At 45.0% G+C, this 16,287-nt stretch overlaps 1 protein-coding gene and 1 non-coding gene across 3 annotated transcripts in view; both read left to right on the plus strand.

Moving 5' to 3' along the window:
• hipk3b (homeodomain interacting protein kinase 3b) overlaps positions 1–16,287 on the plus strand; it is a 75,389-nt gene that overhangs the window by 46,600 nt on the left and 12,502 nt on the right. Inside the window, exons 4-10 of one of the 2 annotated variants that reach the window (XM_056279274.1) lie at positions 12,495–12,614; positions 13,175–13,261; positions 14,050–14,234; positions 14,330–14,492; positions 15,373–15,496; positions 15,623–15,744; positions 15,912–16,039. In XM_056279274.1, the coding sequence (XP_056135249.1) occupies positions 12,495–12,614; positions 13,175–13,261; positions 14,050–14,234; positions 14,330–14,492; positions 15,373–15,496; positions 15,623–15,744; positions 15,912–16,039 (929 nt within the window). The remainder of the gene's footprint in view (positions 1–12,494; positions 12,615–13,174; positions 13,262–14,049; positions 14,235–14,329; positions 14,493–15,372; positions 15,497–15,622; positions 15,745–15,911; positions 16,040–16,287) is intronic. The other variant, XM_056279275.1, reaches the window with a different exon arrangement.
• Positions 3,776–3,848, plus strand: trnav-uac (transfer RNA valine (anticodon UAC)). The gene has a single exon. It is a non-coding gene; the product is annotated as a tRNA-Val (tRNA).

Here is a 16,287-nt window from a genome sequence, read left to right on the forward strand (position 1 = left end):
TCTCATTTATCCTCCCTCCTTCTCCTGTTTGTTTGTACTACTCAGGCTGAGTGATCAATGCAACCCGCTGAATAACTATGTTAGTTGGTTGCACTGCAGATATGACAGGAGTAGCATGTTTGTTTGTTTGTTTTTAGGGGGGGGATGGGGTTTCCCATCCAGCCTTGCCCTAAGCGGTATTGACTCAGCCCTGAGTCCTGCTGTTGGAGTTTGTCGAATATGTTTCCTCCTGTTTTGTCTTCCTCGATCCCTCGCAGAGCCATGGTAAAGAGAATCGGTTGGTGTCTTGGAGTGGGTTTTTGGGGGGGTGGAGTTGTCCGGGGCACTGTCAGAAAAGTAGAAAGAGTGACACGGAGGCCTCCAGAATTTCTTTTGTGTGTCTTTGCTGTACTGGAAGATTGGTGACCAAGAACCCAATTAAATAAATGAATCATAGTTATACCATCTACTCCTACATCGCAATTTACTGCAACCCATGAAGCGTATCTTTTTTGTAGCAATTCATATTTTGGCAAAGCACAGTTGTATAAAATTGTGCTTTGCCAAGATGTAAATTGGATGATGTGACACTGCTTCCTCCATTTTTGGGAGAATGGAGGAAGCAGTGTCACATCATCCAGTTCATATTTTGGCAAAGCGCAGTTGTTTAAAATTGGATGATGTAACACTGCTTCCTCCATTTTGGATTCTCCCTAACGACCGGCCTGTCAGAGGTCAGCAAAGTCAAAGTAGTTTTGCTATTGGTTGACTGCGTGAATTTGCGTGTCCGAGTTCACCAAAGTTGAATTCTATGTGAAGGCATCATACAGATTTTCTTTGCTACTGGTAGGGAATCCAATGTTCATGACAATTCCCTTCATATGAATTGAGTTCATTATGAAATATTGCTGTGATAAATGCCGGTGTAGCCGTGGCCTCTTAAGTGCAGAGCAGGTGGCTTGAGGCCAGGATAGGATTGTGATATAACACTGCATTGTGTCGGCTTCCTCTGTATCCTGTAGGGCCAGCTACTTTAATTTATGTCAGGATCTTGGCCTAATGCTGTCTTGAGGCTGTGCTGAAAGATCTTTATGATTGAGGAAGACATGGGGAAAAAAGACTGAGATAGTGGAGAGTTTTCAGTACAGGAGGGAGGGGGCAGTTGAGGGAGGAGAGAGAGATGGAGGATGCTAGTGACAGGCAGTGACAGGTTCAGATTAGTGCTATATATCCTGGTTCCTTGTGGGGGAGTCACCCCAGCAGGTGAAGGCTGTGGATTGTGGGAGTGTGTAGGAATGGCACCTTCTTGTGAGTAATCACTTAGCCTGGTGGAGGTGATGAATCCTCCCCACACACACACACACTCAGTTGAGCCCCAAAAGTGCCTTCCTGGGACAAGACTGATATCGGCTTATGTTGAGCATCTTTTCCCTGCACTGGCTGTCTGTCTGCTCTCTGTCTGCCAGCAGAGCCTCCGTTGGGCCCATTTCTCGCCCTTACAGTATCCTGCATTATAGCACAGAGCCCCACTGCAGACCGTGTTTGTGCCGAGGCAGTTTTATGGCCTGGCATCATTTTTCACACACTCCAGCCCGGAGGCAGAAGGGGTAACTCAACACCTCCGAATGAGATTTGACTGGAGCATGGCAGCTCTAGGCTAAATATAATAAATCGTGTTTTTTTTTTTTGCAGGGGCAGATCAGAATGTCCCAAAGCTGCTTTAGAGGAGCCTCCTCAGTGAGCGGGTGCTGTGGGACTGAAGCCTCAGACAAGTGGCAGGATGGCAGGAATAGTTGATAGAGGGTTTGAGGATGGAATTGATGGGGGGTAGGGCTGCACGATATTGGAAAAAACTCACATTGCGATGTTTTCTTTTCTGCGATGTATACTGCAATATGAAAAAATACAGGAGTTTTCATCAATGAATTGAATCGCTCTGTTTGGGAAGAAGTAATCATTCTAGAATGATCGGGGTAATTTTGTAGGGGAGTCCATCTGCATCGAAAATAATAATAATAAAAGCCAAATTTTAGAAATGTTGGCTTTTGTTGAAGAGTAGTGTGTAGGTATGTGGCCATCCTACCGGGAGAGCTGGAAACTTCTGTGCATGCCCGGTGCACAGTGGGCAGCAAAGGATCAACAGCAGACAAACATGTATCCGGATACGGGCTGGAAATAAACCTCCAAAATACACACTCTTCAAAATTCACAATAATATGTAGTCTGCATTTCACCAAAATAAAAACCTCCTGGTCCTAAAGTTAATTTGACATTTTAAAAATCCATACAACTCTAGGGCGTCCGGATGTTGTGGCGGTCTATTCCGTTGCCTACCAACACGGGGCTCACCGGTTCAAATCCTCATGTTGCCTCCGGCTTGGTTGGGTGTCCCTACAGACACAACTGGCCGTGTCTGTGGGTGGGAAGCCGGATGTGGGTATGCGTCCTTGTCGGTCAGGGCGCCTGTTCAGGGGGGAGGGGGAACTGGGGGGAATAGCGTGATCCTCCCATGCGCTGCGTCTCCCTGGTGAAACTCCTCACTGTCAGGTGAAAAGAAGTGGCTGGCGACTCCACATGTATCGGAGGAGGCATGTGGTAGTCTGCAGCCCTCCCTGGATTGGCAGAGGGGTGGAGCAGCAACCGGGATGGCTTGGAAAATGGGGTAATTGGTCAAGTACAATTGGGAGAACAAAAAAAAAACAGTCTGTACAACTGACGTTGCTTATCTTTTTGCAACCAGGTCTTCCTTTTCGGTGTTTTCTCCTGTCCCTCACTCATTTTCAGGGTTTGGTTGATGAGTGGCGGGGCCTGCTTTGGTCGTTTGACAACCTGATCAAGAACGATTGTGATTGGTGGTTCGCTATGCGTGCAGAGCCTGCATGTCACTCACTAGCAACAAACTCCATATGTATCCAAGAACCGTTACATCGGGAGTAAATTATGTTAAATGGGAGTAAATTACGTTATATCAGACAGACTTCTCTTTCAGATTAGTCGTGGCAAATGAGAACCTTGTGAGTTTTACTTTTGCATCAAGCAGCAAAAAGTTGTAGCGTGAGGTGTGCGAGTCGATTTGTCTCACTTCACACCGCACATCCTGCGATGTGACTGTTGTGCATGCAGACATCGACATGGCGGTGCTAGAGACATGTCGTGCAGCCCTGTTGGGGAGGGGAAAAAAAGGTGAGATCATGAAAAGGAATAAATAGAATTTAAAGCCGGTGCAGTTTACATTAGTGGTTTGTGGCTGTGTGTGTGCGTGCACGTGGGTGCTCTGGGAGGGGTTGCAACTGGAAATGGTTTGTAAGGGCAAAGTTGAGTTCCAGCCAGCCTGTTACAGCGCTTGTTATATTTAGTGAACTGTAATAACTCTTTACGCACTACTTTTCAAAAGCAGTGTTTACATGAACCTCACAAGTCAGCATGAAGGAGTATAGAAGCAACAGAAGCTTTTGGGGAGAAACATCTAAAATCATTGTGTTCAGAGAGAATACAAAATAATCAAAAATGAGATAAAAAAAAACATGACAATGGCTCATGCACACTTGTAATTGCTGTTTATTAGTGTCTAGCTCAAAATACTAACCCCATGCTGAACACTGGGCTGACGAGTCAGCACTCCCTTGGCTCGTACCCAACAGCAGGGTGCTGTTGTATGAAGAGGACACCCCCCCCCCATGCGCACACACACACAAATGTCATTTTCTGTATAGAGGGACATGAATTAATATTTTCATTTTTTTTACTAATTGTTTTATTATTAGAGTATTATCACACTGTGGACAGTTGCCCAACTGGTTCCATAGTGTAACAGTTATCGTGTCTGCTTTACACGCAGAAGGTCCTGGGTTTGAGCCCCAGTGGGACCAATTTTTCTAGATTGTTGTGCTGTAGTGTTGTTATTCTATGTTAAGTACACTGAGAGAGCCACGAAACCGGAGTCAAAATTCCATGTTTGTGCAAACCTACATGGCCAATAAACACGATTCGGATATTGATTAATGAAAGTAAGCTCTTCACCTGTGACCTCCCCCTCAACAGATTTCTTTCCTTGACCCCCCCCCCCCTCAAAATTCTATTCAGTTCAGTTCGTCTTTGCTGGCATGAAAAAAACAAAAATCAGCCTTTGTGTTGACAAAATTCAAGCAGAGACTGGTGGACAGAAATACAACGAATGTAAAAGTAAATAGTAGATGTCAAAATTATATAACTTTGATAGTTGGAAAGAGCGAAATGGAGATAAACTTAAAATACGTGTTAATTCTCTGTGCATGAGTGTGTGTGTGGGAATAAATATCCACAAGCCTAAAGTAACAGGACTCCACGGGTGTTTAGTGTCTTGTGCCCCCCCCCCCCCCGGCAATCGGAGACATATTTAGCTGGTAATCACGTGACTTCCTGTTTTTCCTCTAACAGGTAGCACAGAGCTCTTCCTATGGACTTTGAGTCTCTCAAGCAGCATTCACACTTGTTGCACCCATCACTGCCAGGAAAGACAGGGACAACAACTCATCAGCTGCCAGTGTGACCACATTGGCAGCTGATGAGTGTGCGACGCATTAAACAAGCTTGTACTGAAATGCATTAAAGTTTTTTTCCCTACATCTATCTTAATATGCCGCTTTACATTTGTTGAGCACTTTTATCTACACCATTGATGGTTTCCGGGAAAAAAAAAATATATAAATAGCCCTGTGATGGCCTGGCGGCCTGTCCAAGGTGTCTCCCCCCCTGCTGCCCTATGACTGCTGGGATAAGCTCCAGCGACCCTGAGAGCAGGATAAGCAGTTTGGATACTGGATGGATGGGCTCAACAGCCAATGTTAACTGGACCCCCCCCCCCCCCAATTCTCCAACTTGGTATGGGGTGTCATCCTTGGGCCACAGAGTGATCTGGGCTGGAAGGCCTCCCCCCTTCGTCTCTTTTCTTCATCTTAGCTTCTTCTACAGGGTCTAGTTCCACCTCACGCAGCGGTTTATATTTATAACCCTGGCTCCTCCACCTCCTCCACTCCCCTTACTTTGTACCTCATACGTCACCAGAACAGCAGTGGGTAGTGCCAGTGCAACTCTCTAATAAGCTTGGTTCTAGCCACACACACACACACACACACCCCCCCGTCCTGCCCACTTTTCGCATTTTGGGTGATTCAGAGGTCTGGCGTTCCCTTCGTCAATGGCTTTCTCTGGGTTGGAAACAACCGAGCCAGTTGGTGTCTTTCAAGGCGCGACTAAAGTTGTAGCGTTGGCAATCTCTCTATCCCTCGACTGTCTGCATGCACATTTTGTGTTTCCCTTCCTCCTTTTTTGTCTTGCCAGGTTTTTTTCTTCTTCTTGTGTTTGCTCGTCTGTGGCAATGTCTAGAAAATAACTACAGCTTCTTCAACCCCGACAAATTTTCAGCAACATTTGGCACAATTCCTTCTGGAATAAACTTCCAATCTGTAGGTTTAGGCTGAAGGGAATTCTCGAAATTGTTATTAGCCCCTTAAAGGAAGACTGGAAAGACTCAAAAACAACACGAGGCTCAATAACGAGAGTGCAATACAATCACATGGGTGATGGTTATTTGTTTGACTAAACATGTACGTATGTCCCCATGTATATACGTAGACGAAATCATTCTCTGTTAGCACCGCCTAAGGCTAAAACAAGACGGGGCTACAAGAGAAAAAATGTGTGCTGACGTATTAGAAGCATTACGGCTGTAGTGGCTTGTCAATGAATGTGAGTTACACCAAAATGGTTCTCAACTTGTAGAAGACAATATGGACCATCAGTACCCTTAGATGTGCCTATGATGAGTGGTTAAATTTCTTCTTCTTTTTTTTGGATCCCCCCCCCCCCTTCATCCCAATTGTACTTGGCCAATTACCCTATTTTCCGAGTCATCCCGGTCAATCCTCCACCCCCTCTGCTGATCTGGGGAGGGCTGCAGACTACCACATGCCTCCGATACATGTGGAGTCGCCAGCCGCTTCTTTTCACCTGACTGAGGAGTTTCGCGTAGTGCGTGGGAGGATCACGCTATTTCCCCCAGTTCCCCCTCCCCCCTAAACAGGCGCCTCGACCGACCAGAGGAGGCGCTAGTGCAGCGACCAGGACACATACCCACATCCGGCTTCCCATCCGCAGACACGGCCAATTGTGTCTGTAGGGACGCCGACCAAGCCGGAGGTAACACGGGGATTCGAAGCGGCGATCCCTGTTTTGGTAGGCAATGGAATAGACCACTACGCTACCCGGACGCCCTGCCAGCAAATCTTTTATCAGCGTAGACTGACATTCTTGGTAAACTTTGCTTAAGCTTACACTGCTTATGTCGACTAAAAATGATGCCAGAGCAGCCGGCTACATCAGTCACCAATGTGACTGGTAAGGAAAAAATCACCTCACCAAAAAAAGAAAGAAGAAAAGAAAAAGAAAACAGCTGGCAAGAGGGCAAATTTAGACTGAATGATAGGTAATGAAATGGTCATTCAGTCTGAATATCAGAAAACTCTCATACCACAGAAACCCTTATCACTAAGGCAGCGTCTCTTCGAAGATACCCAGGTGCCATAGGGCTTTGGGAATATTTCCACTCGCCACATGTTTTTGCTGCTCAGTTGGGAACTTTTCCACTCCCCACATGTTTTTGCTGCTCAGTTGTGAACATTTCCACTCCACCACATGTTTTTGCTACTCAGCAGTGTGTGTCTTTTTCTCTTGAAGTACACTTTTCATAGAGAGGCAGAAGCTAGGTGTGCCCACTGAAATGTTTTTGCTTTTTCCTGGCAACTCCAAGGAGCAGGAAGAATCAGGGGATCGAGGTGAGGTTAGCTGAATGCAGGAAGGATTATGAAATGAATCACATTTTGTTGCGACTTTAGGGCCACTGAGGGGACGCTCAGTCTATTGAGTGAGGAGGAAGGTGCCATGGCTTATTTTTTTTGAGTGAGATGTAGTTTTATTTTTCTGACGTGGTTCTGGCACAACTGTTTTATTGTAGTGTTTTATTGTTTTTGGGGGAAAAGAGCAAGGAGTTTGGCATCTCCTCTCTCCCTGGCTCTCTCTTTAACACCCCCTCCTCCCTCCCTTTCTCTCTCTCTCTTTCTCTCTCTGAGGTTTTGTTGGTTTCTGATGCAGGTCTGGGCTCGCTGGATAGCCGTTTTGTAAAGCGGTAGGTTTGTATCGGTGATCTCTGGATCGCTTCCATGGGCTGCAGAAGCGCACACACATTCCAGGAAAAACAAGGGGTTTTCTTGTCACAAGAATTTCCCCACCCACACATACGTTCTGTTGTTGTTTTGCCTCTGTTTTACATGCCGTTGCCTGACTACTGTGTTGTCCCTGCAGCAACACTATAAAGCGCTAAAAGCATTATAAGGCGCAGGTGCAATAAAGAAAAGTAGACGATGCGCTGGCTTTCAAGTTAAAGCTTATCGAGCTGAAATTGCCCTGGCCTTGTGCTTGTCTGATAATGAATCTCCTCATCCACAGTGAGTGAGAGAATGGGAGAGAGACTTAATGTGCCATTGCGACTTGGCATATGTAATGGACAGAGAATGAGGAGGAGAGAAAGATCCAAAGAGGGAGGAATGGAGAGTAATGTACTCAGTGATTTTTATTTATTTTTTTTGTCGTCAAGCTAGTTGAGTTTCATGTGCTGCGAGATAAGCAGAAGCCCCTCTATCATTACATTCAACCCTAATGGTAAATAGACGAGACATCCATAATGCAAGCAGTTTGCATCATCCTTTCCTTTTGCCAAGTGGGCTAATATAGGCTTAAGTTTGCACCACAGACACACACACAAACACACGCAGCATTAAACAAATGAAGGCTATGCAAGCAAACACACTTGCGAGCTTGTGCCCACACAGTGCACCAGGGTGTGAGGTCCATAAGACATGAAACATGAGATGCCCCAATGCAAATATTTTTGCTTTGAGGCTGGGCACATGTCTCAGACCTTGAGTTCTTTCTTTTTTGTATTTGTGTATTTAAAGGATGCTTATCATGGAAATGTTTGACATTTTCTCAGGGACTTTTTTTTTAGGCAAGTAAAAAGAAGCCCATTGTTTTGGCTCTGTGGAAATGCAAAAGCCTTGAGCCTTGCAGACAGTTTTAAGACGGGGTTCCCCAAAGGACCAAATTATGTAATGCATGCCAAGCCAAGGGCTAAAACGTCTGGGTTTTTTCTCCCATTGCGCTAGCAAAGGTTGTTTTATGTGCTGTTGTTGTGATTATTATTTTTATTATTATGATTTATTTTTTCAAGAACAAGGGCGATGTGCAGAACTGTAACAACTACAGAGGTATAAAGTTGATCAGCCACAGCATGAATATTTGGGAAAGAGTAATAGAAGCTAGGTTAAGAGGAGAGGTGATGATCAGCGAGCAGCAGTATAGTTTCATGCCACGAAAGAGCACCACAGATGCGATGTTTGCTTTGAGAATGTTGATTGAGAAGTATAGAGAAGGCCAGAAAGAGTTGCATTGTGTCTTTGTAGATTTAGAGAAAGCATACGACAGGGTGCCGAGAGAGGAGGTGTGGTATGGTATGAGGAAGTCAGGAGTTGCAGAGAAGTATGTAGGAGTGGTGCAGGATACGTATGAGGGAAGTGTGACAGTGGTGAGGTGTGCGGTTAGAATGACAGAAGGGTTCAAGGTGGAGGTGGGATTACATCAAGGATCGGCTCTGAGCCCTTTCTTGTTTGCAATGGTGATGGACAGGTTGACGGACAAGATCAGGCAGGAGTCTCCATGGATGATGATGTTCGCAGATGACATTGTGATCTGTAGCGAGAGTAGGGTGCAGGTTGAGGAGAGCCTGGAGAGGTGGAGGTATGCACTGGAGAGAAGAGGAATGAAAGTCAGTAGGAGCAAGACGGAATATCTATGCGTGAATGAGAGGGAGGACAGTGGAATGGTCAGGATGCAAGGAGTGGAGCTGACGAAGGCATATGAGTTTAAATACTTGGGGTCATCTGTCCAAAGTAACGGGAAGTGCAGTAGAGAGTGCAGGCAGGGTGGAGTGGGTGGAAAGGAGTGTCAGGAGTGATTTGCGACAGAAGGGTACCAGCAAGAGTTAAAGGGAAGGTTTACAAGATGGTTGTGAGACCAGCTATGTTATATGGTTTGGAGACAGTGGCACTGACGAAAAGACAGGAGGCGGAGCTGGAGGTAGCAAAAGTTCAAGATGCTAAGATTTTCACTGGGAGTAACGAAGAAGGACAGGATTATATTAGAGGGACCGCTCAGGTTGGACGGTTTGGAGACAAAGCAAGAGAGGCAAGATTGAGATGGCTTGGACATGTGTGGAGGAGAGATGCTGGTTATATTGGGAGAAGGATACTGAATATGGAGCTGCCAGGGAAGAGGAAAAGAGGAAGGCCAAAGAGGTGGTTTATGGATGTGGTGAGGGAAGACATGCAGGTGGCTGGTGTGACAGAGGAAGACGCAGAAGACAGGAAGAAATGGAAACAGATGATCCACTGTGGCGACCCCTAACGCGAGCAGCCGAAAGTAGTAGTAGTAGTAGTATTTCTATTATTATTATTAGTAGTAGTAGTAATAATGTAGGCATGGGATTCTCAAAGCCTGTGTTGAGGGTCACAAAAAAAAACAACTCTTGAAACAAAATAAGTCCAAAACCAACTGTTTAATTATGGAAAATTGGCAAAAATAAATGGATGTTCATTCACCAATCAGTGAGAGCGACGGCACGAAGCAATCCTTCCGATGTCGGGTCTGTATTCTGTTGTGGCAAGCCTGAGGCACCAGCCAAGGTGTGCATTGGAGAGTCTTATTTCTTTCCTGGTTCTTGATCGAGTTCATTGAAGAAAATGGTGACTCACATATGTACGTGGAGGGATAAATTGTGAGTAAGAGCATTACAATGGCTCTTGTGCATTTGAATCAAGCTTGGGGAACCACATTGATTCAAATGTCACTCATCCCAACATCCTTGTGTTGTGCTTTGAGCAAATCAGATGTTCTCATCTCCAAGACCTCCATCTGAAGCGTTGCCTCATCTATGGAAGATACCAGCATTTTGGCCTTTGCAGTCCACTGGAAATGGAGAACAACTGTCTCAGGAAGAGGAGGATGTCACTTGAGAGTTTAGGGGAGCTTTCAAATCGTTTCTTGAAGTTTTCTGCCAGGCTCGTCACAAAATCCTTCATTGCTGGATCCTCCCACATTTTTGCAATGCTCCCGCAGACGCGGCAAGTGCAACTTCTTCCCATTAATGTCCTTCTCCAAAGGTTCAGCTTTGATCGCCTCGTACATGTCTGCAACAGTGTGGTCCTTGCCTTCTAATTGCAGATTAAGGTGATTTAGATGAGAAATGATGTCGCACAAAAAAATAACATATGCCATCACCTTATTGCCACTTAAAAACCTCTGATGTTCTTGGGCTTTTTGGCTCCCCAGTCCGGATAAAAATGATACAAGCTCATCGCGCAGGTCGCACACCCTCTCCAACTCACAGCATTTGCTCAGCCAGTGAACATCATTATGCAGTAAAAGATCCTTGCGCTCGGCTGACATTTTCTCCAGCAATGCTCTGAAAAGGTGATGTTGCAGACTCGAACTCTCGCGAATGAAATCTTAGGACTACAGATAGCTGTTTCATGTCGGTTCGGTCACAGGACAAGTCTGTGGCTAGTGATATGGCTTCTGCTTTCTTCAAATCAGTGAGTAGGTTGGAAAACACTCCTCCGCTAAAAGTTCCACTCTTCTCGTTGCCGTGTTAGCTGACAATGGCACCTGCTTTAATAGCTCCACAGCCATTTTATTTTTCTCATCATGGCTTAAAACTTCGCCAACCATGTCAGTTGCACACGTTTTAATCAGCTCAGCATCAGTGAATGGCTTCTTAGCTTTAGCAAGGTTCCATGAAACACGCAATGATGCAGCTGTTGCATTCTTGTGCTGATGTTGATTTACAGATAGTAGAGACGGAGGGCTTGCATGATGTTATCATATTTGCTATTTTTTGTTTGTAGTGATCTGATTTTGTAGGTTAGTTGGCATTAAAGCTGGCAGCATGCATAGTGTTGAAGTGCCGCTTGAGATTATCTGCTTTGCAGACAGCTACAGTCTGCATGCATATCAAGCATGTCAGTTTGGCATTGGCATGGTCCAGTAAAATAAAACAAAACTGATCAGTCCAGTTGGATTTGAACTTATGGTTTTCCTGGTTGGCTTTGCACTTTTTCATGCAGGCCATGTTCTTGGTTTAAGACAGTTACTGATCTGTGACTTAGTGGCACTGTCTAGTCAAGGACTGTAGAGAGCGTGGAGTACGTCTTATGTCTACGTGCACTCTACAGCCATAGGTCAAGTGTACGGTGTGGGGTGAGGTCAAAATAAAGTAGAGCAGCATGGACTATATTTCACATGTTGTGCACTTTATTTCACATGTTATGACAGGTGCGTTAGTGCCAATGGGTCGGCGTGGGTCACACATTAGGCTCTCCCCAAATGAGCAGCCTGCGGTGTAAGATACAGAAGAATATTCTGTAACAACACAATTGACTGACCTCATCCATGGTTAAGGACACCTCATTTGTCTTTTCAGTTTCAGCTGGTTTTAAACGGAAAAGTTTGCAGCGTTTGCAAAGTGTGGGGGACACGGGCTGTTTGTCAGTGTTTTTTAAAGAAGGTTTTAGAAGGTTGTGTAGCGAGGTCTTGACACCTCAGCATTGTTATTTTAGTCTGGTGAACTGGCAGGACAGGTGCTCTGTAACAGCAATGCTAATGTGCCATGTTTGGCCATGCTCAATTCCATCTCCCTGGTCCCCCTCTCTTCCCTGATTCCTGGCTATCCCTTCTCTGTTTGCTGCTGAGCAACACGCCATATCTAATGGATGTTGTCTCTCACATCTCAGTGTGATTGACGTCAACCTGCACCTCTCGTTGGCCTCCTCTCCCATAAACCTGCATGCGATACTCTTTCTCCGCAGCTGCCGACTGACCGGCATTGCTGCTCAGTCAAAGCCTTGATCGTTGGAAGCTTCCCTATCAGAGTTTGTGCTCAGGGACCGTGACCTTTTCGTAAAGATCGCAAACATATGCGTCACATCAGTCCAAGGGATTGGGTCTGATTTACTGTCTCCCTCCAATGTGCCAGCTCAAGGTCTCTATAATCGACCACACTATTCATTCACGTACACGGTGACTTTTGAGCCTTTGAGTTGGGCTTGATGGAGTGAAGTGAGTGCAAAGGCCTTGCACATTATTCTAGGTGTCCTTGTAATGTACTGTCACAGTGGATAAGTCGCCAACTGGGTTTATTGAGGCTAGAACAGGGCTCAGGATCTGATGTAATGATATGGTGAATGTGAAGAGTAGGGATAAAGGGCAAATGAGCTTTTAAATACGATGGAAATAATACCTGTCTGGCTGTAGTGGCTAGTCTAGGCTGAAAATAAATTCCGATGAAATGGTGATGTGGTTCCATTGTGGTTTCACCGGTTCAGTTTCCCCATTATTTACCTCTCCTCCTTTTGTTTCCCTCTCAACAGATTCGCTACATTTCTCAGACACAAGGTTTGCCAGGGGAACACTTGTTGAATGTGGGGACAAAAACGGCACGATTCTTTTGCAGAGAGTCTGATTCCCCCTATGCAGCATGGAGACTGAAGGTAAGGACTATAGACCCCTCAAACAACACAACCCTAAGTTTTGACAGGGTGCAGGGTTCTCCACACAGGCTCGATGCCTAATATCATTGCCCCCCCCCCCCCCCCCGGGGCAAATAAGGACTGTGTGTCCTCAATAGAAGAAAAATCTCAAGTTAGCTTCCACTTAAATAAACTGGCATATCTTGGAACCAAACAACCTTATGATAACAGTAAGCCTAGTCAAAGGCCTATGCATGGAAAATTCAAAGTGACATTGTAGGTATATCACATCTGTCTACTCTGTGTACAGTATCGTCAGCCCTGGGCTCTGTTATAACAATTCAGCCAATGAGCACACATACTCTTAAAATTATAGAATTTATATTCCCTGGAAATTAACTGTAAAAATGTGAATATCCACCCACCCTCTCTAAATCTCTAATTGGATATGGTCTCCCTTTTTTTGTTTTACATTTTCAATGTAGTTTATTATCAGGACTATAGTACAACTGATATCATTGCATGACAGAGCCCTGCGGCTGCCACTGCCTTAGTAAGCCGTCTTTCTCTTCTCCCCACAGTCGACGGATGAGCATGAGACAGAGACGGGGATGAAATCAAAGGAAGCAAGGAAGTACATCTTCAGCTGTTTGGATGACATAGCGCATGTATGTTCACACGACAAAATGGGAGCACTTTTTAAGCTTCTCTGGCCAGGATGTGCTCATGGGGCTCAAGATGGGAAGTTCAGCACAAGTTGATTAGTGGATGTAGGGCAATAGGCTCGCAGATGACGTGCATTTAAAGCTTCATGAAAGAAACATGCACATATTGTAACTTGGGGAAAAAAACCCCTGCTAATCTCACTTCTCAGTAGACAGACCAGTGTTGAAAAATCAAGATTCAGTTTCACTCTGTACCACATCTGGAAATTCCCAGGCCACTCTTGCATACTCTGCTTGCGTGCTATTATACTAGTGTGTTAAAAAGTATTTTACAGATGAAGCGGATGCTTGTGAACTCATTATTATGACTAACAGGTTGTCACTCCTCTGAATTACTCTTTATTTGTTTTGGTTTGACAAGTAGCCCACCGCAAACCTTCCATGTTTATGAAATTCGAAAACTGTACCGGGACTACCTTAACATACAGCAGAGCATGCCAGCATTTCTCACTTGACACTTATTTTGTTTTCTTGACACGCTTGTATGGTACCAAAACAGGAAGAAAAAAAAACAAAAAACAAGTTTTCTTGCCAAAGTTCAGCTCAACCTCAAAGAAAGTACTAGAGAAATCCAAAATAAGAGAGAAGGTGGCACCCCACCAAAGCTAGTATGTGATAATATTTTGCTAAAATATACCGATGTGTTTTGGCCACAGGCTTTCCTCAGAGCGTGCTTGTATGTTGTTCTTAATAATGAAAATGATAATAAAAGAAGCAACTTCCTCTGCCAGGTGAACTTGGTGATGAATCTGGAAGGTAGTGATTTACTGGCAGAGAAGGCAGACCGTCGGGAGTTTGTGGGCCTGCTGAAGAAAATGTTGTTTATTGACACGGAGAAGAGAATTGCGCCTACAGAGGCTCTCAGCCACCCCTTTGTTACAATGCAGCACCTGCTGGACTTCCCCCACAGCAACCAGTAAGTCCAGCTTGCTGTAGTTTGTCAAACATGTCAATGTTTACGATTTCCAACAGAGCTTGATCCTTTTCATCCCCCTGCTGCTCTGCCTACAGCGTCAAGTCATGTTTCCACATTATGGATGTGTGCTGGACTCGCCCGGGTGTATACGATGGGGTCAACCGGAATAAGGGTCCCTTCGTCAGGCCTATGAACACCACTGCCGCTGCTTCTTCAGTCAATCATCCCTTCAGCAAGATGGCTAATGTCCACACTCAAGTGAGTATCTCCTGTATCATGGATCTATCATTTGCATAAGTAAACGACAGAGGCTACAGCATCATTAAGTTACTCATTTAGCTTAAAATTTCAAGGGTGGAAAAGAGGGTTATATTGTTTGCTCATCCAAATGAAAGAATCTCATATCGTGTGGTTCAATGGCAACGGGTGTCTTGTGCTATTGATTTGCTCCTCACATGGTGGTGATTGAGTCCTGTGTGCCTTTTTGGGGTATGTTCCCTTGTCCATCCAGTTCCGCCTTAGCTTTTCTGTTGTGGCAACCAGATAACGTCATAGTATTGGTACGATCATGGCAATGGTGCAAATCTGTTTTGTTGCAGAGGGAAAGAAAGGAACTGACCCTTTGTTTGCTTTGGTACTTTAGTAGGCAAGTACCAATTTTGGTTTTAAGCGCTGAATAATGGACAACGCCTTTAGGGGGAAAAAGTTAGTGTCAGAAATGTGATGTGGTTGACATGAGTCGGCCCAGTCAAAAACCATATGGTTCACGGTATGTCACATTTAATTGTAGTACCACACAATCTGACTTGATTTGGGGGACAGGTTTGGGGTTTAATTTCTCATCTGGAATTTTGTGAAACATGTTTCATTTATTGTCTCATGGGAATTATGAAAACATACTTAAATAGAACAATGACAGCAAATAACACAAAATGGTGCAAAACCAATCATGCACAACAGCAGTATGAGGAGTTAACCGATCCACAGGGAGACATACATGCCTCAACCCTTCTTTTTATCTCAGGGTTTTGTTTGGCTAAATCACAGCCTGCTTCTCTGAGATGTCGCCATCTATTGGCTCTTTACAGTACTGTTGATCACGAACTTCCAATTGACTTTATTTGTTTTCTTTACATAGGGATTAGCCCCATCAGCCCCCTCAGTGATGCACCCTGGCATACCTCTGCAGCCAGGAAGTGGTCAGTTTGGGTGCAATGATTCATTTCAGCAGGCACTCATCCTGTGTCCCCCAACAATCCCAGGTGAGCACTAAATCTTGGCCATTTGTGACGTCCATAAATTTGTAAGTTGTAGATTCCTCTTGATACAAGTTGCTCTTATAAAGCTCCTGGGGTTCTGATAGCATTACATGTCCTCTTGCTCCACAGGAATCCCCACCAACGCGGCTAAACCAGCAGGTTACTCTGTCCGAATGGAGACTGCTGTACCTCTGGTAACCCAAGCACCCCCCATTCAGCCCCTTCAGATTAGACCTGGAGTCATCACACAGGTAAAAGATGATATAAATAGGAATTCTTGAGGCATAGAACTAAAATATCTATTGATAGCATGGGCAGAGTGAGAAACATTTGTATTTATAGATGTGCAGGCTGATGCGAGCTGAAATGAAAGAGGATAAGTAGTGACTAAATACCTTGTCCATTCTCTGCATTACAGCAGGCCTGGTCGAACCGTGCCCAACAGATCTTGGTACCCACCTGGCAGCAGATGACACAGGTGCCCCCTCCACCAACCACACTGGCATCTGACACTGTGGCAGGCCCACAGAGACTGGGAGACTGGGGGTGAGGATCTTTTTTTGGGTTTGTGTGCCATAGTAAGGCTTCTGTCAGTGTGCTGGATCCTACAATAACTTTTTTCCCCCTCTGATAATATGTGCTTGTCGATTTTTGAGAACAATCTTTTGTAGTGTGCCGTTAGTTTTGGTTGCTATGCACACCCTTGGGAGTGGCAAAAGCTTTTCATACAGCATGCCTACTCCCTTGAATATTAACAATAGATGAGTCATACATGTCCTTTGGGGCCAACAAAT

The sequence above is a fragment of the Lampris incognitus genome, chromosome 4 (genome assembly GCF_029633865.1).
Source record: "Lampris incognitus isolate fLamInc1 chromosome 4, fLamInc1.hap2, whole genome shotgun sequence".
Lineage (NCBI taxonomy): Eukaryota > Metazoa > Chordata > Actinopteri > Lampriformes > Lampridae > Lampris > Lampris incognitus.